Genomic DNA, 26,922 nt, shown 5'->3' with positions numbered 1-26,922 from the left:
CCTTCTCCCTGGCTGTGGGAGTGGTATATTAAAGGTTTTCCTAAAAGATGAAAAAATATTGGAATTATTTGCTGGGTACCCCTTTTGTTTCCATCTGGCTCCATTTCAGTTTTGTCTTCCTTATTTGTCCCCTGCGTCAGACATGCCTGCACAAGGTGGGCTTCCTGACAAAGCAGCTACAAGTTATGAAGGGCAGAGTTAAGGGTGACCACACTGAGGATACAGGGCCCACATGGCCAGTTGCATCAGCCATATGATGGCAAAACTGGCTACAATCCCATAAATTTCTTTTCCTTCTTGGACAGATGGGAGCTTTTGAACTGATGGGGTGCACTGAAGCATCTCAGATTAGTCTTGGACCATTAATAATTGTGTAGGAAAGACTATTTGTTGGAAGGAAGCTTTACAGTTTAGAGGGTGAGGTTAAAGAGGAAGAAAATAAAAAGTGAGGGAGATGTGCATGTGATGTACTGCTGAGAAAATGAGAAAGAAATGAGCACAGGCTGAACACGAAGTAACCACTCTGATTCACAGAATACAATAAGCTTAGAAATATGGGGAAAAGATCTACTCCTGTATCTACTACAGCCTGTGGAAGCTTTGCTATAGATTTTTGTGTTTGCAAATTCATGACTTCCATGGGCCTAGGCTGATACTGGGTGTAATAGCAGGGTATCCATTTAAAGCCGCTGTGCTACTGCATATAAAAATCCAAAATAGAGACTGTAACCTCAGCACAACCACTGATTCCTGATCACAGCTTGCTGCTTCCACCCGGGATGCTTAAGACCACAGGCTATCAATCCCCTGCTTTAAACGCTAGATCACACGTGTTGGCAAAGCTCCTGGCAAAGGGAGTGGGTCAGTATCTGATCTTTGCTGGCCTCTCCTGGAAAAGCTATGGGAGGTTGCTTCAGATTAATTCTGTTCCTTGCAGCTCTCAGTTAAACAGGCTGACGCAGGGTCTGCTGTGGAGAGGGGAGGAAAAAAAAGAGGCTTTTGTAGTATAACAATGCCGTGTGCCGATGTGCAGTGGGCAATTATGTAACCAACGCTAAATCTTTCCATAATTAGAACAAGCACCTAGTTAGAGTGATCAGAGCTCTTTTGTGTGAGCCTGCACTGGGGTACGCAAGAAAGAGCCTGGCTCAAAAGAAAGATGCTGGCTTGATTTCCCTTTCCCTTTCAACTGGTGAATAAATTAAATCTCAGATTACCCCAAATTGCTGTGAAAGATGAAAAGCGAAAAGTGTTTCCTTTTCATTCTTGTTGAAGACATTTGCGTCCCAGGTGTGAATCTCATGAAATGCAGAAACAAACCCAAAGACTCAGGCCTCTCTGTCCCAAGCACCAGAGCAGGAAGAGCAGTCAGACCACCTGAATAGAGGACAGAAGGTCAGTACCACCTCTTCCTACTGGGAATCGACCTCTTTTTTTAGATTCCCTTTGATGAAAACCATGGAAAGATATCCGGAAAGTCTCACCGATACTAGACATTCCTCAGGTAAAGAAGGCGGCATGGGAAAAGACATCAAAACAGTCCCAGAAAGCAGGTGATCCTATGATTTTGTGGACCTAGAGAATTAGCTTAACAAGGAGACGTGAAAAGGTATGGGGAGAATTTGCTACCAGTGCAGTGGGAAGAACAGCTTGACCTAGCAGATCCGTCTTCACTCTTCTGATCTGTCCTGCCACTCTGTGGATGGTCAGCAACAGAAATACTGAGGCAGATCCATCTTCTGCAGCTATGAAGAAGTTCAGCTCTAAAAGCCACTGTAGTGATGCTGATTTATACAAGTTCAAGATCCGGGTAGTGGTATCTCTGCTGCTAGAGATCTGTATTTATGAAATATTTTCTGATTCTTTTCTGGTTAGTTCAGGTGACCAGAAGAAATATGACAAACACCTCTGTATAAGGGTTGACAGATGTGCAAATCAACATGGAAGACGGGAAGCAAAACAACCTACCTGGAGCTAATGCCAGAAGACAGCTTAACATACTCCACAGGTCTCCTGCTAGGCCAAACCCACCCACATTCTTGGTCCAACTTAAAATGGAGATTGGCAGATTTTGTCTTTCTATCAGCAATGGAAAGCTCAGAGCTGACTCCGGGAGCCATCCAATTTTAGAATAGGATCTTCTTACCAATCATATTGTACAGATCCAGTACTTGGATAAGACAGCTCTTGAAAGAAACGTGCCCATTGCCCCAGGCCAGTCAGTGCCCTTGAGTCAGTAGTGACCAGGGGCTGAAGGTGACAACAGAAAGTGATGTGCTGCTTGGACAGCTGGGCTTTAGGTGAGCTGCAAAATCCAATTCTACCAGTATTTTGTTCCTTCAAGGCCTTTGCTCAACCTTGTTGCCCAACTTAGACGATCACACGCCACCTCCATACCTCTCTCTTGTAATTTCCAATGGGAAAAAAATTCCTCTTCACTATGTCTACTAAAGCTGGTGATGGCTAAAGGATACTCCACTTCTTGCAGGTTGTTGGTAAGTGTCCGTAGGCCACCATGTCCTGTGTTAAAAGAAAAGATTTTTACCAGCCAGGAGTGGAATGCTTCCAGAACAATATTTGCAAAACATTCTGGAGTCTGGAAGGTGTTACAGAAGTACATGAGACCATTTTTGCCTATTGGAGAAAATGTACTTTTCTACAAAATATAACAAATAATAGAAATTAAACCAGCCTCCCTTTCAGTCATTCCAGGTAATACAGACATGGCTTGAAGAATTTGAAGATTTTTACAAAAGTACTAGTAGACCTTCTGATCTTTTCCCCCCAGCTATAATTATTCCTTCTGAATGCTGCCTGTAACCCCTAAGGGAATGTGAAATGCAGGGGTTGCTGATGTGGCTGAACCTTTCCATCTAGGTAAATCTCTTCTTTTTCGCTGTTTAGCATCTTACCTGTGGCATAATTTATCCCTTGAGTTAAGAAGTGTCATTTATTTTGATCATTTTTATCCCACAATGTGCAGTGACTGTTAGGCATACAGATATCTGATATTAACAATAGCTTATTCCATTACTTTGTATTATCATCTTCATTTGTTACAAGATATTTCACGAACCATTTAATTCTGCATTTGCAAATGTGTAAAGTGCTGAAGTAGATAAAAAAAAAAAAAAGTGCAGAGGATTTAACAGCTTAAATCTACCCCAAAAGACTCCTTGGAATACATCAGAAATATGTTCTCAAAACCAGTTGCAGTATTCGCAGTGAACTAAAGACATCCCTGCTGGCAGCCATGCCAAGGATTAACTCCTCTGCAGAGCCTGAACTCTTTTCTCACCAAACAGAGGATCATTTGGGTGTACTTGTGAAAAGTGATATATATGGAGACCTGACAGTGTTACTGTCCAGAAATATTAAGCAAAAAAGATCATGGCAGAAATAAAAAGGAACTCATCCTTCCTTCTTAGGGACAGGTTTGTATACGGGGATAATGTGTTTAAGGATCTCTGAACCATTCTTTGCCTAATGTTTCTTCTTACCAAAGCTCTGCCACAGCTGTCATCTTTGAACCATTACCGGGTCTGGTTCAGAAAAAGCACAGATCTAGGAGACAGATGAAGATGCACAAAGTTCATCAATTCACAGAGCCAGAAAAGAATATTAATGTTTCTTTTCTGATGCTATATATATTGTGGGACATTGAGTTTCGCCCAGTTATTCCTGTAAGGACCCTGGTTGCTCAGGCTTGTAATAATGAAAGCATCTCTTCCCAAGATACTTCAGCTTTGATTAGAAGATAACAAGGGATGGAAAAGTGAGCACTCCCCACAGCTTTCCAAAGGTTAATCGCTCTCATTGTAAAATATTTCTGCCTAATTTCTCATTTGAATTTCTTTAATTTCCACTTCCAGTCACTGATTCTTGTTTTGCCTTCCCCCATGAGATCAAAGAGCACTTTCAGTCTTGTATTTCTAACTTGTACAGGTACACATACCTGATGATCACACCTTTTCTCAATCTTTTTATAATGAGAAAAACATGCCAAAGGTTTTAATTTGCTCACTCAGATCACTTGTCCTTGTAATGTAATTGACAATAAGTACAGATAAATGGAGTTTACCTCATTTTAACTTGTCAATATAACATTTACCTCTTAAAAGTTCACCACAAAACAAGTTTACTTATTTCCCCTACACTCCCAATTAACACTAGCTTTATGTTATCTTTGTAGTACTCCAACCCTCTTCAATCTGCCAGCATTGAACAGAGTTGTCAATAACTCTGTCCCTCACAGTTCACCCGACTTGTACATCCACAGGCTGCACGAGGCTTTTTGTTACTTCACAGCACAAGAAATTCGTGCTAAGCTGCTTCTCTCTCATAACCTTCCTGGACCTCCACCCATGTAGCATATGTCTTCAGGTGTTGCCCAGTGCTAATTCTTTAATTAAAACGTCATAAGAAGCAGAAGACAGAAGTAATGGGAGGTGAACCAGGCCAGGGTCGAGGACAACTATGTCAATAATGTATTTCTTTGGTCTGCTGGCTAACCTAACACAAAAACTAAACTGTTTTCTCACTTCAAAAAGAAAACTGGGGGGGGGACCAAACCAAAATACCATTCTACATGGAAAAACAACAAAGTATTAGATTAGAAATTAAACACATTCTGGTTTAAAGAATTTTCCCACTTTCAAAAAAGTAAGCAGATTCAGCCTGTACTTCGCCAACAAACATTGCTTTACACCAAAGTTCAAATGGTCCATTTTGAAAATGTTAAAGTTTCAAATTTTCGAAACTTCCCCCAGTTTTTGAGTTCAGAACTTCTAAACAACTTTTTTTTTTTTAATCCCAGTAAACATTTTTGACCAATTAAACCATGTATGTAAGCATTTTTTAGGTTTGATACATGATAGATAATGCAGACAGGGACAAGAAGTTATTCACAGGTGGATTAGCAGCACGTGCATAGAAGACTTTGATAAGTTTACAGTGCCATATGGTTTTGAATAAGCTTGTACAGCCCCTTCGTACCATATGGTCCCCTCTATCCAGTGCTAAGAGCCTTACATATTCACAAAATTAGCCAACTCAGACGTCAAAATCGAACCGAAATGAAATTAAAAAGACAGAGGTTCAAGAGGATGAAAATTAAGTATTAAAGCAAGTACAAATAGCTCACTGTCTGCAAAGAGAAAGCGAGGGAGCGTGCAGTTCTAAGAACAAGCCACAAAACTGAGGAAACCAAGGAGCATCTCCCTAGTGCAGGAGATGGAGCATATTGCTCACCTACAATTTTACCTTCTAAACAATTTTGTATTGTGGCTGTCATGTAAACTGTGTTGCAAAATAGCTCACTAAATTATATATTTACCATACAGTATTAAATAATGCATCACAGCAAACAAAGAAGGAGAAACATAAAAGTAGGAGGGATAAAGGATAGTTTTTCAGCTGAGGCTAGTATAACAGCTGCAGACAGAGACCACGGCAACTTCTGACGGCAAGAGGAGGCCCCTGAATCAGGAGGCAATATTGCCAGATGTGACAACAGCAATTCTGTTGCTAAATGACTGACAGAAATGGGTAGGAGAGATGACAGATGAGTTTTGAAATTATTGATAAAGGATATATGTCAAAGTCTTGTATCTTTAGCTTTGTCTAAAGTGCTCAACAGAGGCCAGCTGTCTTGGAGAGGAGGGGAAGTTATCCGTCATTCAAAGAAGTGATGACAGAGCTGCTGTCGCCACGATGCAAAGCCAAAGTCTGATTCCCACTGGAGATGACGAGAGCTTTTGCATAGAAGGACTGCAACAGGACTGCCCTTGCCCCCTCCAAATCCACCCCATCCTAGAAATTGTAGCAGATGAATTTAGTCTGCAGAACTAGGCTGTCCTGCAGATTAAAATATGATAAGATAGACAAAATGACTAGAAGACTGCAAGACAGACATTTAGTCTGCCTTTTAGTCTTCCTGCCTCATACGGTATGATTTTTTACTTCTCATAAAAACTGTGTTTGTTTCTTATACTTTCTACTCCTTCCTTCTCTAGCCAGCTTCTGTTTCTCGTCTAGATGAACCATGCCTAGCACAATGGGACTCTTCTCCCTTTGATTCACTAGCAGTTACTATTTAATAACCAAATTTCTTTTTTTATATATAGCGCCATATACCACCACATCAAAACGAATAGCAACTTAGCTATGTAAAGCTCCACCTAGCTCCCACCACAATTCTCTGGGAAGTATTTTTCCCTAATCCACATTTTAACTATACCCTAAAGAGTGCATCTCTTGGCTTGATTTAAAAAAACTTCTATGTAACAGGGAGGTAGTGGAGTCTCCAACTCTGGAGACATTCAAAACCCACCTGGATGCGTTCCTATGTAACCTGCTCTAGGTGACCCTGCTCTGGCAGGGGGGTTGGACTAGATGATCTCCAGAGGTCCCTTCCAACTCTATGATTCTACGATTCTATTATTCTATGATACAGATACCCATTACACCTATACAGCGCAATTCTTAGCATTTAATACAAAAGGGTTCATTTTCAATCAATATATTTTTACAGCATTTTTGATCTCTCTTCTTCCTTTCTCTCTCATGTCCCAATTCAGTGATATCTAAGTAGCAGATACCAGAATAAGAAATTTTATTCCAATCCATTTGCTGTACATTTTCTGCTTTTTACTTGGACACCTTCATCAGGATGAACCATAAAGTTCATACTGAACTTGTTGGAAACCATCTGAATAGAGAGGATATTGTACCGAGCTCCCTTCTTTTTCTTTTTTTTTTCTTCCAGTTGTGCCTCAGAGATCTGTATTGGTCTTGCATTTCTGGTGCAGCCTTGTTGGGACTGCGCCATTTCTGTTGGGTCCGTCTCCTCTGTCCAAGTTTGCCAAGGCCAGCAATGCCCAAGGAGGCATCCAAGTGGGACAGACATGCAATATGGGAGCGTTATGGTTTGAAAAACTCAGAACAATTTATTGTCATTTAGACAATTATTCTGTCACCCAACAACCCCTCCCCATCTGGGAAGGGGAATTGGAAAAAACAAGGAAACCCAGGGTTGCAATGTAAACAAATTTAACAGAATAACACTAAAAAATTAACACTAATAATACTAAAGAACCAATATTGATCCCGATACCAATATAAAATATGTGAGGATTATACTCAGCCAATTCCATCAGCAGGAAGCTGTGCACTCCCTGCAATGGACAGCAAATGTGGGACACTGCTTCGGTAGGAAGGGAAGAGCTCAGGGGTTCAGCACCAAGGCAAGGAGTTCTCAGGATCACAGCCATCAAGGAAGAGAAGAAACTCCTCAGCAAACTTTCTAATTTACATTGAATGTGATGTTCATGGTATGAAATAATCCCGTCGGCCAGCTTGCGGTCAAGCGCCCGGGTCTCGCTCCTCCTTGTCCCTCCACCTGGCAAGGCTAGAAAACACTGAGACCTTGAAAACCACATAGCCTAGCTGGCTATAAAGGAAATATTTTCACAGATTCAGACACTAGAGTCTTCTAAAAGAGCAGTTTCCCCAAGCATGAGAAGAGACCTCACTGAAAAGTAAAACTGCTGAAAGAGAAATTAACCCCGTGTCGCTCAAACCGGGACAGGGAGGTGCCGCGCACGGTTGGTTGTTTGGTTGGGGCGTTCATACGACTGTGTCCCTCAGGCGGCAGATCCGGGCCCGGGGGTAGCTGCTGGGCCCGGGGGTGGCAGCAGGCCTTGAGGCCGGCCCCAACGGACGGACGGAGCCGCCGGTAGCAGCAGGCCTCGAGGCTAGCCCGGGCGGACAGAGCTGCCCTCCACAGCCCCGGGCGCCGGGAGGCGACCCCAGAGAAGGCAGAGCCCTTGGGGCGGGGCCGCTCCCTCCGCCCCTCACGGCCGCGTGCCAGGCGCCACTGGAGTAGAAAAACGACGTCTCCCATGACGCGTTGCGCTCTGCGCGCGCGTGGTCACGGGAACCGCGACGTCATCCAGACTACAACTCCCAGAGAGTCGCTGCGCCGCTCGGCGCATGCGCAGCTGCTGCCACCGCCCTTCCCCCGCCCCCGCGGCCTGGCTCCCCAGAAGACGACGGAGGCGGCAAGATGGCGCTCACCAGGTGGGTCTGGTCTGCTCCGTCTGGCTCGGTTCGGGTATCTGCTCTCCCCTTCCCCTGCCCGCGGCTTCCCAGCGGCTGTGCGAGGCTCCGGCCGACCAGAAAGGCCGCGCTCGGGGAGTGCACTGCGGGGCCGCGGCCTCTCCTGGGTGGTGGGCCCACTGGGCCGTGAGGAGGCTGGGCCGCGGCCTGGACCGGGGCGGGTCGGGGCTGGGGGAGCCGCCCTGCCCTGGCGGGACGGGGTGTTTGGCATTGCCGCGGGTTCGGGGCTTTGTCTGCCTCGCCTGTTTTCCGTGGGGAGAAGGAGCGCCTCGGCTGGAGGTGGTCGGGTCTGTGGGGTTTTGTCGGGGTTTGCTTACTGGGAGCCGGGGCGAGAGTTCTTTGTTACGAGGTGGTGCGTCTCTGGCAAGGCTCGGGGATGCAGCTTCAGTGGCCGCCCCGGAATGCCCACTCTCTCGGAGGTGGAGGCTTCCTTAAAAAATGCGTAACAGGGCCCCGTAATCTAGACCAGCTGAAAAATGGGAAGTCAAGAAATTGTGTTTCAACTAATTGGCTTTGGGTGGGAGGTACCTGGAATTACGGGGGAGCTTGCTGACAGATCTTGTTGTGGGCGTTTGCTTTGAGAGAAAGGAAGGGGGAGTCGTTGGGACGAAGGGCATGTTTTCTTTTCCTGCTCTGTAGTGGTGGAAGGAACGCACAGTGGTGTGTGACATTTCTCTTGGAGAATGAGCATTGTCACACATTCCCGTTCAAACAAGGATGCGGTACTTTTGCATCTGTAATCTCAGGAGTTACTGAACTTAGGTTGATGATCACAATATTCAAATTTCATAAACTGATTCTTAATCTGCATAGAGTGATTGTAGAGACTAATAATTTAGTAGTAGACTTGAGCATAATTGAGTGTTACTGAATGAAAGTATCAGAATTAACTTTTTATGTCTCTCTTTTTTTGGTGGCTGTCTGTGGATGTGCAGTTTTTTACCAGCTCCAACCCAGCTGTCTCAAGACCAGCTAGAACTAGAAGAAAGAGCTAGAGCTCAAAGATCTAGGCAGACTGCTCTAGTCTCATCGCGACGGGAACCTCCCCCATACGGTTACCGGAAAGGATGGATACCACGAGTGCTAGAGGTAGATATTTAAATTCACACTGTAGTAGCGTGTCTGTTAATGGCAGGAAAAAAAGTGTGTTTTCTGGAGTAGAAATAAACTCTGAGCATCTTGAGTGTAGCACAGAGTTGTGCAAAGCGTTACCACATGCAGAATTTCCATCCAGACTGATGGGTGTATTCTTGGGTGGGGGAAATTGTTCTATTCACCAGATTACTTAAAATGTTTACTGGTAAATAGGGTATTATAAGGGTTCAGAGATTGTTACGTTGTAGTATGGAAATAGGTCTATGGTCCTTTCAGTTTACAGTCTGTGAAGGCAGGGATCCTCTAGAAAGATATCTGTATTGTTCCTCTGTCGTTATTTATTAAATACATGTTCCAGATTGTAGCTGGAGTAAGTGAACATGTGTATATCAGAGAACAGAATGGTCGTGTGTGTTGTGTTTGTAGCGTAACAAAAGATAGCTGCTGGTGTTGGAGAAAAATGCTAGAGTTGGAAGGAAACTTAAAAAATTGTCAGGTATTCATTGTCTATGTGTGTTGCTGGCAAAAGGGTTTTGGACAATGTTGTGTATATTGGCCTTGCCAGCTTAACGTAATTTCAACTGGAAATGTTGAAAGGCAGAAGGGTGTATAGAGGTGTATAGCTCTGATTACAAAACTGTTTTAACACGATTTCTCACTGTGACCCGCAAAACCTTGCAGATTTTGAAATGATGTTTGACATAACATATGAGACCTGCTGTTACGAGTCAGAAGGCGGTGCTCTTGGGAGAAGGCATGCTGTTGAGGTTTTGAGAGATGATTTCATGTGTGATCCTGCATTGTCCCCAAGTGCTGTCCTTTCCTGAGCTAGTAACAGCCTTACTCATTTATGTTTGTGTCCCATTTTTGTAAAGATGGATCCAGCACTGTACCATGGGGATCCATTAGTGCTAGATAAGGTGACTTTAAATAGTAGTTCCAGTGGTTCCCTAAAATAAAACATCTTTATATGGGTTTAGCGTTTAATAAAGCATATGATGTTAAAAATTAAACCTTTATTACACCCGGTGTAGGGTTCCCTCCCTACACTGTTGATTATTAAAGTTAGTGTTTTAGTGCTTATTCTTTCTAAATGTTATCAATATAACTTCTTTTAAGAAGTCAGGTGATGAAGGTTCTCTATAAGTTTCCAGTATCACCGTGCCACAAAATGATGCACGTCTCAGACTGTTAAGGATTCCTTTCTGCCTTGTAAAAAATGGAAATTCTTCAAGAGCGATAAATGTTTCTAAAGCATAATGTTTGTCCAGTGGTCCTGGAATGCTGTCATTGTAAGAAACAAAATCTGTTCTTAATAGATCAAGAGTTACGCAAAAAAATTTGAGGAATGACTTACTTTTGTTTGGGCTAATACTTTAATATTGATTCTGTAACTAATTGTTGAATGTGGGACATCCAGTGGAATACTTTAAATAACTGAAGCTGTATTTCAGTGAGCTCTTTAAAATGGCATAAGCATGTCTTTCTTTGGAAGGAAGTGTTCTGCTTGTTTATTCCAGCCTCAGTCCAGGTTGCAGTGGTGTTAACCATTCGCTCACATGGTGAACATGGTGGGAGATTAGTCTACCTAATGAAACAAATCAAAGAGGAAGAAGAATGAATTTCTTAATCAGACTCCACATAAGTAGTGCCATTGCAACAGAGGGAGGGGGAGATGCTTGTGCTGCTTTAAGCAAATGCTTCCTCTGAAGAATTGCATTCGAAACCGTAGCCTGAAGCTGTTTTATGAATAGTACCAATTCTGTGTGCAGCCGTCTTGATACTGAATCAGGGTGGTCGTCTTTGAGAGGTCTTTTGGTTATCTGTTCATTAAATGCTTTTACAGCAACACGTTGAAGCAGAGAGGAAATAAACTTTAAGAATATTAGGCTGTTGGGCGCTGGACCAATTTTCAATGTATTCGCACATCAAAGAAAGGAAATGGGATAGCTTGGTATTCATACCGTTGTAAAGCTAGGACCTACAGGCTTTGAAAGGAGTGGAAAGCTTTTAACTTCTTCCCTTCATTATAATGTGGAAAGCAACAAATAAGGAGTAGAGATTTTAATTTAAAAGTTGCTGCTCATGTAACTTTAGTATTTCCACAGTTGCTTTATTGCAGAAAGTAAATTTTTGAAGTTCTAATTAATAACTCGCATGTGAATTAAATACTTAATCATATATTGTCTGTAGCATAGTAGTGCCTGCACATTCTAGTCAGTGATATGGGCTCTTGCTCTGTGCGGAGAATAATTATTGCAAGATGTCTCTGCATTTCAGTGTCTTTCATTTTAATAAGTGTAAGTTGTGTAGTCCATTGTTCTCTTACCAGCTAAAATAATCAGTTACTAGAGCATTCTGGCAGTGATTCATTTTGTTAAACTCAATCCACTCTTTCATTCCATTTCCCACCCGTGCAAATGCTATACCATGTTTTTGTCTTTCAGTCATTCACTACTTCTTATTTTGTGTAGGATTTTGGAGATGGGGGTGCTTTCCCAGAAATTCACGTGGCCCAATATCCATTGGATATGGGTCGAAAGAAGAAAATGTCCAATGCTTTGGCTGTTCAAGTGGATGCAGAAGGAAAAATAAAATACGATGCAATTGCTCGACAAGGACAATCAAAGGACAAGGTAATATTTCTTCAAATATGTAGACTGGCATGTATACCTGGAAAAGTTGTGTGTACACATTGCATATACTTCAACTCATTGGTCTGCCATGAGCATTTTGACAGGGATCGCTGTGATCTTCTCTGTTATGTAATTAAAAGGTAAAGCAAAAATGGTGAGAGTCTCTACACAAAGCTGACTTGATAGCTTAGCAGCTTTCGTTAGAGAGCTATCCAGTGAAGGCAAGAAACTGAAATCAGGGCTGAGCACAGGCAGCCTCATTTCAGTGTGTAGCAAGAGTGGGGGGAGACAGAAAACACAGTTCAGCTTTCACAATACCGCACCTTGTGTCTTGCTAATTTAACATTTGAAGCTTCTGTCTGCTTTCGATATTGTTGGGTGCTTTTTCTTTTTTCTTTTTTTTTCATTATTTTAATTGCAGCAGGAAGTATTGTTGGTGGCTATACTCCTAAATTTTTGTGCTAAGTTCATTGATGGCAAGATTCTCATCAAGTTTAATGGTAATCAGCTTCAGTTTTCTGTGTACAGTGGCCTTTCTAAAAACAAAGAGATGACACTTTATCCTGATGCCCTAACTGGTATCAAGGAGACTGGGTACTTGGGTCTCCTAAGTCCACTTTGAGGAGTATCTACATCTGCCTTTTCAAATGTAGCAAAGTGGACTACATTAAAACTTTAATTCTCTTAAGCAGATGTTGAAGGGTGGAAAGCTGCTGAGGCATGACAAAGTGTATGACGAGCTGCTTGTTATAGCAAGGATCTCCTCTAAAGAATAGGGTAATCCAAAGAAAATCTAAAAAGGGAGTTAACTACAAAGGGTGTTTCAGTTAATAGATATGAATAGTTATTTTCAAAATAATTTGACTTCTGCTTTAATTTAGGATGTCTTGAAAAGCTTATGGGTATGTAATATGCCCCATGTCTTACTGCAAAGGAGGAAGGGGAAAAACCTATCTAAACAGAAAAACAAAAGCTGAACTTTACCTCTCAAACGGAAAAAATAGAGTGAGCATTCTAAGGATATTAGGGAAATATTTTTTTTTTAACAGGTACATTTTTTTTGTTGTTTTAAATTGATCCTACATTTGCCAAAGTTGCAGAAGGATAGTGCCAATATGATTTTATATTTAACTAATACTCATTTGAGTGTCAAAAAAGTGTCACATGTTATATATCCTCATCCTGTGTGTCATAAATTACTGCAGTACCTTTGGAAAAAAGCAGGTTCAAATTGGGCTCCATGCTGTCATGTGGTAGAAAGTAGCCAGGCTAACCAGAAACAACAGCAGTGGCAATGTTTTTATCAAGGGAACTTTCATTGGGGTTCTGTCAGACTTTATGTAGCGTCTTGAATTATTTGTCAAGGGGAAGATGCTAAAATATTAATTACACTTAAAGAATGTTGTGAGTAAATATTTGATACTAAATAGAAATTTGACTTAGCCCAAAGCATAAAAAATAATTTGGAGCAGAAAAGTAGACAAGAAGTAATAATCCTACTGGTTTGGAGGAAGGCGTAGAGCAAATAATAAGAAAAAAAAATTAGCGTAGTTAAACCCTCATTTTTACAACTCGTCAAATGAATCTTTACCTACTTGTAGGATCAGATTTAACTTGCATATAACAGAACTGTTCAGATTGGGATTGAAGTGTATTTGAAAAAGAACTGGAAACGATCATTGACGTTAGGCAAAAATGACTAATCTTTCACTGTGCGTTATTTGGTTCAGAGTTAGGGTAATACTTAGAACAGGTAAAGTTAAATTTAAGCTGTTAACATTTGTCATATTTGATTCATGAAGATCTGTACCAGCATTCATTGACTTTCCATATGGCATCTCTAACGAAGCAGCAATGTTCACGTTTTGTAGCCATACTTACCAGGATGGAAGAGATGCGTGGCTTTTCCAAAACTGGGCTGTGTAGAACAGGAATTAGGGTTTCCTAACCCTAAAACTCTGCCTTCTGAGTCAGCTTGATTCAGATTGTATCCAGCTGGATGTAAATGCTGGGACTAAAGATAGAGTATTGTGATTCAAGGGGGAGTAAAACTGGGTGAATGGAACAACTTCACTGGATATAGCAGAACTACTATTGCTTGATTTTTTTTTTATTTTTTTTTTTTTCTTCCCCCAGGGGTGAGAAAGTATTGGCAAAGATGTCCTAGGGAGCAGTTCTTCACTAATCTATGTTGAGTTGAATAATGTGTAATATTTTTTTGTAAGAGAGAACTTTTATTAGTACAGTGTCAGTGAGATTACATACAGAAGTTTCATTATCCTGAGAGCTGCGGTCATAATTCAAATTTTTCTTCAATCTTAATACTTAGAGCTAAGTGAAAGAGATACTTAGCAGCCTGCCAGAAATGAGATGGAGTTTCTGATCCTATTCTATGAGCTACTTGTTTGGTCTGAGTTAAGGTGCAAATTTTGCTTTTGCTACAGCTTATGGATTTTTTGAAGTTGAATTTAGTATTCTGCCTTCTTGTAGAGGCGGCAGTTCCATTACTCGGACCCTATCGCTAGATGGTTTGTCAGCGGTTTCTGCTTTTGCAGTGGTTCATCTCTCTTGCAGCTGTTGCTTCGGAGAATTTTCCTTGAAAAATGCTGACATAAATGAGATACTCTGACAAGCCTCCTGTTTGGGGCTGGCAGAAAGTCTGCTAGACGTGAAATGCTGGATATCGTTGAAGAACCTGGATGCATGACCTTATGGATCCCAGGATGGAGTTCGTCTGGTTGTCCAGATGAAGGATTTTCAGCATTAAGCGTGTGGTTAGGTCTTGTGCTGCTGTTGATTATTCCAGTAATTTCTCTACTCACATGACTGAAAGCCAGGCTAAAATAATGTATCAATAATTGATATACTTTGGTGAGACTGATGCTCTGTCCCCTTATTAGGAAAATAAGGATGTATAATTGCTTCCTGTGTTGTTAGTAAGCAGAAGAGAGAGTGAAATCAAGGAATGGAACTATTAGGTCCATTACTTTTTTTCTGGCAAGGATGATTTTTCTGTGCAGGAGTTGGATTTCTTCTTAGTGGCCCAAGGCTGCAGCTTAGATGTTAAAGGAGGAAAAAAAAAGAACCACAAATCTTACCTACAGTTTTTTCTCAAGCTTGTGAATTCAATTGAAACACCTGCAGGAGAGAGTAGTTCCATTGTTGAAGGAACTCCTGTTATAGCAATGGAACAGATCAAGAGAATGTGAATATAATTAAAATAATCAAAAGTATTCTTTACTCATAAATATACCTTTCTGGTAGAGATCGGTTTGAGAGCTTGTCGCCAACTTTTTCTCTAGTGTGTGTGCCAGGCTTACAGCCAGGTAATTGTAATGACTTCTAAAATGTTATGTGCTTCATATGGAGAAACTATTGATGAGCACTGTACAGGGCTGCTCTGGATATATAGAATAAAATATGTTGAAGGGAGAGATTTGTGTGTTACAAATGAAGACGTTTCTGTCAGGACACTTGGGTCTATCAGATGTCTTGTGAAACTCTGAATGTGATTGATGACTAAATCCTACCATGAGCTACAGTATCTTACACAACTAGTTAGGTAAGATTTCTCTTTCAGGCAGCAATGGCGTGCAGATTTCTATTTGCTGCCCGTTAAGGCTGCCCCAGCCAGAGAGGGTGTCAGGTAGCTGTACCAAAAATTGAGCATTTCATTTCTGCCTAAAGGAGATTCTTTCTGCTTTTCAGCAGCAATCAAAACAAAATATCTGAAACACAGGTCGATGCTTCCTTTTAAATTTCATAGATAAAAAATGGTAGTGAATGTGAATACTACAATATCAAACAATTGCAGTCTCCTCTTGTCTTAGATTAATAAAACATCTTAACCTTACTGTTAAAATAAGGTAAATATCTAGAAAAACAACACAGTGCAACATCTTTGTCTGCCTGTCTATATCACCTCAAAAAAGGACTTCAATTAGAACATGCAACTATAGAAGTTTTTGATGGAGACAAAATTTTTTTGTATTTTCAGGCTAGTTTAATCTATATTAGGGATTTCTTCCATGTTAATGCAGCTTGCCATTTGCATGCAGTACTGAAGGGTTTAAATAGTTCATGTAGCTCATTTGTACCTCAGTGTCCTGTAGTTTTTAGAGCATCTCTTAGACTTTTCTGCTTTCTTTTTTGTCTTCTGAGATACTCTGAGCTCTTGCAGCATACTTTGTTCTTCGTGCAGCAAGGCACTTGGACTTAGAGTTAATTACCTTACAGGAACACTGCTCTTCAGATGTCCTTCATTCAGCATTTGAGGAGCTAGGATATTATTTATACTAATTCAGAGGATGAAAATTTTAGGAGTGAAGGCTGAGAAGCAGTAAATGGCTCTTGTGTGACAAATTAATGCTGAGACTAAAGGTCAGTTTCATAGCTAGACGTGCATTTTATAATAAACTTGAAATAATAGTTGTAATGACTTTTAACCCTTTGAACTAAGACTTTTTAATGTTGTTTTGTTGGACAAATGTGAAGCATTAATGCAATGTAATAATTTTTTCCCTATAGCCATCTAATAGTATTCTTTCCCTATATTTAAAATCGGGGCTTAAAGCTACTGACAGCTAGCTGCATGTTGTATGAAGACTGAAGTCCCTATATAAGGGAAAGTGTCAAGAACAGATTGCTTAAGCTTTTTTTTTTTTTTTTTTCAAGAAAATAGGAAACATAATGAAATTTTAAAAATCTAGATGCTGAAGAACACTTGTATCAAATTCTTAAGTAATCCTTGAAAAAAGAAGTACAAATGTGGATTATTCTTTTTCCTGCCTTGGGGACCCTGAAAAAGGAAAAGAGTAGGAAAGAGAAGCAGGAAACTGGTGTCTAATCCCACATCTGAGAGTGATTTACAGAATTATATTTAATCAGATTGCTTCTTTTCTTCAATTATTCCATCTATAAAACAGTTCAGAGTATACTCTTGTTCTATGGGAGTCATTGAAGAATATGTAATTGTAATGCCTTTAGAGTTGTATACCAATTTTCTTTAGTACCTAAAGTATAATCTAGGGCTGAAACATTTCCTTTGATATATGTACATTTATTCCTGTTCACCAGCATTGATTAAAATATAATGTCTTCCAGGTTATTTACAGCAAATACACAGATCTTGTGCCAAAAGAGGTCATGAATGTGGATGATCCTGAACTGCAAAGACCAGATGAGGAGGCAATTAGAGAGGTATTATATGTTATGTTATATATATATATATAATATATTATTATGTTATATGTTATATGATAGTTATCAGTGGTATATTGTATGTCTTGCATATGTGATGAGGTGCATCCTGTGGTATTTTTGTCTTCAGATAACAGAGAAGACAAGAGCAGCCTTGGAGAAATCAGTCTCTCAAAAAGTTGCAGCAGCCATGCCAGTTCGAGCAGCTGACAAACTAGCTCCTGCACAGTACATTCGGTATGTAGTGCTGGTGTATGTGTAAGGTATTGTTATATATAAAATTGATTAAAATTAGGATATTGCTTGAATTTCTGAGAACGGAAATTCCTCTTGAATTCTGTTCTTCTGGAAGTAATATGAAACTGGCTTACGTATTTTGAATTAACCCACTGATGATAACTTGGTTTGAAGTGCGTTGAAATATGTAATAACATGTCATGACTTGTGGCGCTTTGTGGAGGGGTTATTGTTTTAGCAGCAAAATATAGATTTGTCGGGGAGCACTATTAATGGTGTTGCCCTGAAAACAGACTCTTTACTGGGAGTTTCAAGTCAAGACAAGGCATGTAATAAAGTTCTTCCCTCGTATAAAATGAGCAATTGGAAAGAATTGGAATTACTAGAAGGATGATACTTATTTATGGGGATTTTCTGCTGCAAACACAGAAAAATTCCATGTAGGGTTAGACTTGGCCTGAGGTTAATTCTGAAAAAAGTATGTGAAGAGGTTTTTAATAACCAGTAAGTAGTCACCAGGGATTCACAGACATGGGTAGAGAGTATTGTGACATGCTCCATGTACTCTGTTAGTTTCTTTCTTCTACTTCAGAATCTAGGTTGAAAGAGGAGAATATAGCCCTGGGAAGATACATTCTGTCTGGTGTAATTGATTCTCTGCATTCAGTCCAGTATCCTCTGTGCAGTTACCTGCTCCTGGTGTTCACAGTGGAAAAGTCTTAAATTAGTGTGGAGGAAATGAAAACGCAGTTAGAGCAGTGAACTGAGTAAAAATGGGGTGGGCAAGGAGTATCTAGCTGTGCGCAGAGAACTGAGCGCTTTGATTGTTTTACTCAGGTACACACCATCTCAGCAAGGTGTTGCCTTCAACTCTGGAGCAAAACAGAGAGTTATTCGGATGGTGGAAATGCAGAAGGACCCTATGGAGCCTCCGAGATTCAAGTAACTATTAAAACTTGTTCATGGCAAATAGAAGATTCTGAAGTGTATTTCCATACAACATGCTGATTGTAATTGTTTTCTCAATTGTTCAGAATTAACAAGAAGATTCCGCGTGGACCACCTTCGCCTCCAGCACCTGTAATGCACTCTCCTAGTAGAAAGGTATGAAATGCCATAGCTGTTCTCAGTTTTGAATTCTAGACGAGTTCACAAATTCTAATTTGATCTAGTTCATGTCTGTGTACATTCACATTCTTTTGATGTGATGTTAAGTGATAAACTTGGTGCCTGGTGCAGTCTCTCTGGTTTTTTTCTGGGCAGTTCTGATAGTAGCTCTCTTCTTATGTACCTTGTCAAAGGTTGAGTAGATTTCCCATGTATTTTATGCACGGCTGCATTGATGGAGTTGTTTATAGCATGGATTTGTTGACTGAGGCTTTAGCCTTAGTACACTGATACTGCTTTTAGACAACACTATTAAGCTAAGCCTTAATAACACTAACTTGTGTTATTGTGTTATTAAGGATTAGCTCTCTTCTGAGAGATGGGTGTGGTGGTGGTGGTTCATCAGTTTCTTACAACTTGAGCTGTTGGCTGGGAGTTCCGGCCTGTGTGACAAAAGTTTAAGACGATGGCTGAAAAGCTGGTCATGACTTTACTCAATGTTGGCAAAGGTACTGTGCAGAAATGAACATCTTATTGCTGCAAAGAGTTGGGTTTTTTGTGGCAGTGTCCTGAACTCTTTATTCTTATTTCAATAGTTTCACAGCTGTCTTTGAGAAAGAAAACAGTATTTCCTTTTGCTGTAAATCTAAAGATGACTCTGCTTTTTCTCTTAAATCAGATGACTGTGAAAGAGCAGCAAGAGTGGAAAATTCCTCCATGCATTTCAAACTGGAAAAATGCAAAGGTAATTAAATTGTCATAAATTCACCTTTCCAATGTTGCACCATGCTGGGAGACTTCTGTGAATGATTTAAGCTTGAATAATACTGGTTTTAAACCCTTAGAGTTAGGTAAAGGGGCTGCTTCCGGCATGGAGAACAAATGATTGTACAACTCAGTTTTTTCTCTCTTTGGCATATAAGAGTTGTCAAATTGACAGCAGTATAGAACTGAGAGAGAGTATATTACTTCATAACAGACATTATGCATTTTGAGAGGAAAACTGGCATTAGTTAAAATCCCCATAATAGCGCAGTATATGGAATCTGAAACCAAAGTCTCCAGAGCTCACAAAGTAAAGCCATCTAAACTGAAAAGGGAAGGGTAATTTATAGAGAACCAAGCATGTTTCTTTTTAATACTGCAGTCCAAATTTCTGGAAAGTTCTCCGTGTTGCATTCTTTTACTAATGAGTGTTCATCACAGGTTAGCTTAGCTATTTTTATTCCTTGTTTGGGTAGGTATGTCCTGTCCCTTTTGATCTTTATCAGCCAGTGAGTTCATGTTCAGAGAGAAGGGAGAGTTTATAATTTGCTGCAGTAACTGGTCTAATCATTCTCAAACTTACCAAGCTGTTGTCATGAGGCAGCCTCTTCAAATGGAGGAAGGAAAAGCTGCGTGTTTGGATGTTGTTTTGGTTTTTTTTTCTACACCAACACAGCTGTATAACTGGGATTGCTAATTAGTAGATCAAATTTTAGGTTACAGATGCTAAAACCGAAGCAAAAATTTTGTAGAGCTCGCTAAAGAATCTTAAAATACCATCTATAAATAATTTTAAATTTCAGCTTTTGAAAGCAAAATTGGCATTTAGTGTCTCTTACTTTTGCTGGCAGCCTTGCCCCTTACTTTCTCATTTTGAATCAGCTAACCTCTTAACAGGTATGAAAACAGTTTAGGGAAAACAGTTTTTAAGCACAAATGGTAAAACAGCTCAGAGAATGGGAAAGCTGTTATCTGTCGTTCTTAACACAAAGCACAGAGTGGACCTTACCAATAAAAGATCGTTATTTGTGCTGAGATGTAACTTGAAGGGAAATTGTGATTCCAATTTGGGATTGGAGTGAAGCTCAGTGTTACCTGGAATGAAGTATGTATAAAGGAGGTCCATCGAGGTGTGTTAATGATGGGTTGTGAGTTTTGTGCGTATTTTTGTTTTCTTACACAATAAATGCAATAAAGTTTGTTATTACAAATAAGTTAGTTTCTGTGATTAACTGCCTCTCTGTTTCCATTATAGGGTTACACCATTCCGTTAGATAAGCGTCTGGCTGCAGACGGCAGAGGACTCCAGACTGTTCATATTAATGAAAACTTTGCCAAGCTTGCTGAGGCTCTCTATATAGCTGACAGAAAGGTCAGGTCGTTGTTTATACTGTTTTGTTCCATGTGGTTTTACATTCTTTTTATGCTTAATTTCCTTGAGAAAATCAACTGTGAATAGGCTATAGCTTTTTGTTTTGTCCTGCTTCTTGGCTAACATAAGACGTAAGGTCTTATCCCCAATGTCTTTGAATCAGTGGCTCGGTGTAGGTTAGATTATTGGAGGTTGTGGGTCACGTTTCTCAGCTCTAACTGCTGTGACTGTCTGGCTTTGAACTTCATGGCTTGATTCCTGCCCTTTTGACTGGATAACTCCATGACAGAAGATCTGCTTGCATCCCAGGTGCTAACTTTCTGTCTTTTTAACTGCGTTTTATGTGTGCAGGCTCGTGAGGCAGTAGAGATGCGTGCCCAGGTGGAGAGAAAGATGGCTCAGAAAGAAAAGGAGAAACATGAGGAAAAGCTACGAGAAATGGCTCAGAAAGCCAGGGAGAGAAGAGCAGGGATCAAAACCCATGTTGAAAAAGGTACATTTCTTTGTTATTAAGATGCTATGGTTTTTCTTAGCAGTCTCTGAAGTGTGGGTTTGGAGAAATAACCTGAGAAATTATAATACCTAAATATCAACTGTAATTTCTCAGCATGACATCTGTTCTTCATTTCTTCACTTGGTTAGCAAGTGAATTTGGTTAATTCACTGGCTGGTTTGATGGGATCTGGATTTGAACCTCACAGCAGTATGACAGCATATACAGGTTTAGGACGTTGTTGAGTTTCAGAGTTGTTAATGGATCAGTGAAAGTAATGGCTTTCATGGACTGTTCTAAACTAATCATTTTTTTTAGAAAAGGCTTGTTGCAGATGGAGAACAACTTTGTTTACAAGAACTAAACCATCTTTAAGGTTTCAAAGATGATAAATGCAATATTCTGTCTCTTGCACTAACCAGTCCTGCAGGACTGTAGTTCTTTTGGCCATTAGGCCCAAAACCTGCTAACCTAACTAAATCATAACCATTGTGGTGAGACTTATGTTTTGATTGAAATAATGCTTCAACGATCAAAATGCTGAACTTACAAAGCAGTTACGATCTCTCTAGAAGGTTGAGGATATGGTCATATAATGCCAAATCCAGCAGGCCGGGGACTGGCTGGCTGGAGAGCCACTCTGTTGAAAAGGACCTGAGAGTCCCAGTGGACAATATGCTAAACGTAAGCCAGCGGTGTGCCCTGGCAGCGGCAACGCGAAGGGCATACTAAGCTGCATCTGCAGGAGTGTAACCTGTAGGTCAAGGGAAGTAATCATTTCCTTTTACTGGTGACCTGTTAGACTGCATCTGGAATACTGTGTGCAGTTATGGGCCTCCAGGTACAAGACAGACATTGATAAACTGGAGTGAGTTCAGTGGAGGGCCATCAAAATGGTCAAGGGGCTAGAGTATCTGCCTAGTCAGGAAATGCTGAGAAGAAGGAAGCTTGTTGTGCCAGAAGATGTGGCCTTGGAGGGACCTAATGGGAGCTTTCCCATATCTACAAGGAGATTCTCAGAGCTCTTAGCTAAGCTGCACCTTGGAAGAATGAGAAAGTGGTCAAAAGTTGAAGCAGGAAGCTCCAACTACATGTGAGGAGAAAAATTTTCACCTTGAGGACAAGCAGCAGTGGAACAAGTTGCCCAGGGGAGGCTGGCAGTCTCTACTGTGGAGGTTCTTCCCACCTGAGTGGGCAGAGCCCTGGGCAACCTGGTTTGAATTCAGCATTGATCCTGCTTTCAGCAGGAGGTTGAACTAGAGACTCCCTTCCAACCTGAGTGATTTTCTGATATTGAGTCACAGAATGTTCTTCAAAGCACTTAGATGCCTGCGTGTTTGAATGATCTTTTTAAACTTAAGAGATAAACGTATGATATGGTGATCTGTAGGTGTTTTAGGATATCCATTCCTAGATGGACAAGTATTCTAAGTTTGTGAAAGTTTAGAAAACATAGTTGTTGGACGTATCGGCTTTAACCCTCTTGTCAAGGACAGTTAATTGGTTGTGGCATAAGGAAGCTATGGTTTCCCATGTGTTCAGTTTGTTTAAGGTGTAACATTTTAAATAGTGCTAGGGGTCACTTCTCTTCTATAAAAGAATACTGAATCGAATCACTGTGCCAATGTCTGTGGCATAGTTAATTCAAACTTCAAATATGTGTCTATAATGAGCAATCTTGCGTTTGTTCAGAGGATGGAGAAGCTAGAGAAAGAGATGAAATCAGACATGACCGGCGCAAAGAGAGACAGCATGACAGAAACCTTTCTAGGGCAGCTCCTGACAAAAGGTGAGTCACAAAAGAAAGCGGCTTTATTCCTGTACTGGCATGGGCTTCTCCACTAGGGAAACTATTACACTGGGCTTCCTTTTGCTTGATGTGGGTACCTGAATTTTGCCTTGTGGAGATATTCGCTGGTATGAAGCGCTGTTCATTCATTGTGTGAAATGGTATTACTGTGTTAGTGTACGGCAGTCCTCTCTTCTAAATTTAGAATTTTCCAGGTGAATGGAGATGGGGGGGTGTTGGTTTTGTGTGCGATTTTCTTTAGTAGCACTTTAGTATATTCAGATTTAATTAACATGTTGACAGCAAAGGTTGAAAGCTAGATCCTATAACTTCAGTGAGACCAGAGTATCAGTAGTGGCTTTGTTTCTTGAAGCTGTCCGTTTGAAGTAAGCTTAGATTTATGAGTGTAGGCTGAAGTATCTTCCTTGCCCAAGCCAGTGAGATTTCTGAGCACAAACGGTTTCCTGGAGGCTTAGAATCTCTAATATCTTAAAATTAGATTGCTTGGCCTTCCGAGTATATAATTACACTAGTTCTTGCAAAAAATAAATACGACATTTTTAGACCAAGTCAGCTTGATGTAAGTTGCAGATAGTGGAAAGCAAATTTAAATGTAATGCCCAGCTGAACATAACTTTCCCAAATGTTTCCTTTGCCAGGAGACAAATTTTAAATGTTAGCAAGTGGGGAAGGGCAACAGTCAAAATCTGGCTGGTGAGGCGTTTTGTTAGCAACTGCTACAGGATCAGGTTGCAGTTGAGCACATCAAGAAATGCGGTTTATGACCTAGTAAAACTTTTTTTTTTTTAAATTCAGGTCAAAGCTGCAGAGAAATGAGAACAGAGATATCAGTGAAGTTATTGCCCTAGGAGTACCCAACCCCAGGCCATCCAATGAACTCCAGTATGACCAGAGGCTGTTCAACCAGAGCAAGGTAAAAATACCTTTTCACAGCTGTGCAGCTTTCTGTGAGGACGTGCTCGTCCTTCTGTAGTGGCTGTGGCTAGAATACTAAAGGGACACTGTTCTCACGGTTGTTGTGGATACTCTGAAACAAGGCTCTACATAACTGGTTAGGAGATCTCCTTTATCCATACCTGATGCAACAAAAAGTGGAATATTCTGAATGTATAACTGAATTAAAATGGTTGTTGTGGTTTTTCTCACTGGGGAGTCAGGAGAAAGAAGCTGTTTTGCCTTCAAGCTGCAGTGACCCCATTTTCTTCTTTTGTATAAACGTACTGTTTGAATAAGGGAAATTTGCTCTGAGACAGAAGCAAGTAAATACTTTCTATTCCCGTTATTGCTTATGTTAAAAATCCTTCTGAAGATATAAATAGTTAACAACAACATTTATTTTCGCTGAACTTTATACTATTCAGAGATGAAAAAGTAGATTAGGCTACAGAAAGTCCCTGAATAGACCTGCAGTTTGTCAATCATTCTTTTTCATGTCCCCAGTGAAAGACCTGCAGGCAGACAGGAAAGCTGATGAATCAAAAGTGAAGAACAGGCAGGCACTTCTGCTTTCACAGTTTACATGAGGCTCTGTGTGGTTTCGATCAGTCAGCTTATATCATGTTTTCCAGAAATTCTGAATAATATCCATTCTGTATGGTTGTACTTGGCTGTTATAGACAGCTGTACTTGCAGGACAAACTGAAATGATCCATTACTCTGAAATATGAACGGTCCGTAATTCTTCCTTTTGCTTTCTGGAAGAGCAGAATTGGCCCTGACTGAAGCTTGTAATAACAATTGTGTCGTGTTGTCTGGCCTTAATCCCAGACCCAAAACCACTCATATCCTAATGGATGTGCTTGAACTCATTTGAAATCAGTAGTAAATCACACGGTACCATCTTTGTGTATCTGTGTGACACCATCTGAGGTTAAAATAAATTAGCTGAAGCTTTGCAGACTCGTTTGTGTTATGCTGCTGTTCTTCCTTCTTCACAGGGTATGGACAGTGGCTTTGCTGGAGGAGAAGATGAAATTTATAATGTTTATGACCAGCCTTGGAGAAGTGGCAAGGATATGGCCCAAAACATCTACAGGCCAAGTAAAAATGTGGATAAGGACATGTATGGTGATGATCTAGAGGCTCGAATAAAGACCAATAGGTAAGAAAATAAAATTAAGAAATACTCTTAATTAACTACTCTGGAGTTACAATCAACTGAGTATCACCTCTTCTCCTGCAGGTTTGTTCCTGACAAAGAGTTTTCTAACTCTGATCGCAACACCAGAGGGAGGGGCAGAGATGGACCTGTTCAATTTGAGGAGGATCCCTTTGGTTTGGACAAGTTTCTGGAAGAAGCTAAGCAACATGGTGGCTCTAAACGGCCATCGGATAGCAGCCGCCCAAAAGAACACGAGCATGAGAGCAAAAAGAGGAGGAAGGACTGAATGCCTCTGCTCTTGGAGAGGTAGAGGAATGGACTCCGAGCTTGGACTTCATGCAAAAAGCATTTTTAATATCAGAGGGGGAATGGCGTTTTAATGCAGCAGTTCACAACTCTTGTTGTGTGGGTATATATACACCCATTAATTCTACGTAGGACAGCTACCCCTGGAGAGTGGAGGAATGGAGACCACTTTGAAACATTTCACAAGGGAATTTAGCACTTTAGCAAGTGCTCCCACTTTGCTGATTCCCTGTTGCCCAGCATCTCAGGGTAAGAATGTAGCCCCTTCCTACAGCTTTAGTTTTTGTAGGTAGCTAAAGCTTTTACTTCATCTGTTGAAAGTTTCCTGCTGTATGTAATTATTGTCTTATGCTGTAATGGATGCTAGGGAGTTTATGATTCAGTGTTTCTTTAGTAGTGTGGCTATACAGTTTATTTGAACAAGGAGGGGAAACAGCTGGATTCTGTTTTAAAACAAATACTCATTCATAGTTTCTCAGTAATCTTTATTTTAGTTTCTTTACATTTAGTGAAATAAAGCCTCCTTCCACCGCTCACTGACTTTGATTCTTCCTTTGACTGCGTCTTCTACGGGTCTGCTGTTTGAGAGTGAGCTGAAAACAATGGAAATTATTCAAATTAGTTAGATAGGCAAGAAGGTTTGATATTTTTCATTTCTGATCTTCCAGAATATTGATATGGAAAGTGGAAGATGGGTTTATAACTGATTCAGTTTCACGAGCCATAACCACAAATGCTAAGCTCCTGACGGGAAAGCTGACTATAATTTGCGCAGCAGTTGCTAGTCCTGTGAGGCAAAATGCATCTTAAAAGCTTGTGCTTTCAAGTGGAACTAATAGAAGGTAACTGTCTAAACTGAGCCTAGAACAAAGTAGGAGGGGTGCTCATATATTTTGCTTCTAGAGAAGCCTGCATTTTTGAAGAAATGAAGAATGTTAACTACTGCCTGCCTTCTGCGTTTTATTTCACTATAAAGAAGCCTCTTAGCTCCAGCACCTCTTGGGAGAGTATCGTCCTTGAAGCCTAGGCAGTTAAGTGAACGTGGCTATCTTCCAGCTTCAAGAATAAAAAGCAGCAAAATAACTTCCAAGAAATTGACACTAAATACTCATCTATGCTGTTTCTAGTACTTGTTTTGATAATTGTGTACTGATAATATCTTGGTTATTTTCAGCCTCATTTATGAGGCATAAGCCTCTGGCCTGGCTTGTCACAGTTTAGGACTGAACTCAGCAAGCTGCTCCTTATTTTCCAATCCCATTTTCGCAGCACAGTTGTAACTCACAGGTCAAGCTTCTCTTAGGGATAGGTACTGAAGTAACCACAACCAATGAAGACTTCTGCAGTGGTATCAACTATGTCAAGCAAAATACTTCATCACAGTCAACATACTGTATCCCTGAAGTCTCTTGCCAATTCATTTTACATTGAAAGTATCAAAAGAAGAAACTAGTTGTCAGAAGGATATTGAAGAATTCTTATTAGTTATTCAAAGACAGGAACTGATCATCTCCATTTTACCAGCCTACTTGTTGCTTTTGGTTCTACTAGGTCTGAGTAAGGTCTTGTAAGTCTACGAGAAAATCCCCTTAATAAAATCTGCCCCTATTTAGTGAACGTACTAGATGCAAGTTTCTAATGACTTTGACATGAGACTTGTTAATTTATGAATGGCTTTGGGCA

At 40.5% G+C, this 26,922-nt stretch overlaps 1 protein-coding gene across 1 annotated transcript; it reads left to right on the top strand.

Moving 5' to 3' along the window:
• The first annotated feature begins 7,828 nt into the window (after window positions 1-7,828).
• Window positions 7,829-25,775, top strand: SNW1 (SNW domain containing 1). Its single transcript, XM_074585386.1, has 14 exons — window positions 7,829-8,079; window positions 9,054-9,207; window positions 11,688-11,849; window positions 16,953-17,048; window positions 17,179-17,285; window positions 18,123-18,227; window positions 18,320-18,389; window positions 19,072-19,137; window positions 20,413-20,529; window positions 20,881-21,022; window positions 22,715-22,811; window positions 23,628-23,745; window positions 24,770-24,933; window positions 25,015-25,775. The coding sequence occupies exons 1-14, from the start codon at window positions 8,066-8,068 to the stop codon at window positions 25,217-25,219; spliced, it is 1,617 nt and encodes a 538-aa protein (XP_074441487.1). The 5' UTR covers window positions 7,829-8,065; the 3' UTR covers window positions 25,220-25,775.
• The last annotated feature ends 1,147 nt before the right edge of the window (window positions 25,776-26,922 follow it).

Source organism: Larus michahellis, chromosome 4 (genome assembly GCF_964199755.1).
Source record: "Larus michahellis chromosome 4, bLarMic1.1, whole genome shotgun sequence".
Classification (NCBI taxonomy): domain Eukaryota; kingdom Metazoa; phylum Chordata; class Aves; order Charadriiformes; family Laridae; genus Larus; species Larus michahellis.
Note: the sequence above shows the minus strand (reverse complement) of the source record. Positions and strands in the feature narration are given on the sequence as shown.

Excerpts from the sequence above, each read along its gene's own strand:
- SNW1 (XM_074585386.1), top strand. Across the intron at positions 18,228-18,319 it reads ATGGAGCCTCCGAGATTCAA|AATTAACAAGAAGATTCCGC; the intron begins GTAACTATTAAA and ends TCAATTGTTCAG. Across the intron at positions 19,138-20,412 it reads CAAACTGGAAAAATGCAAAG|GGTTACACCATTCCGTTAGA; the intron begins GTAATTAAATTG and ends TTTCCATTATAG.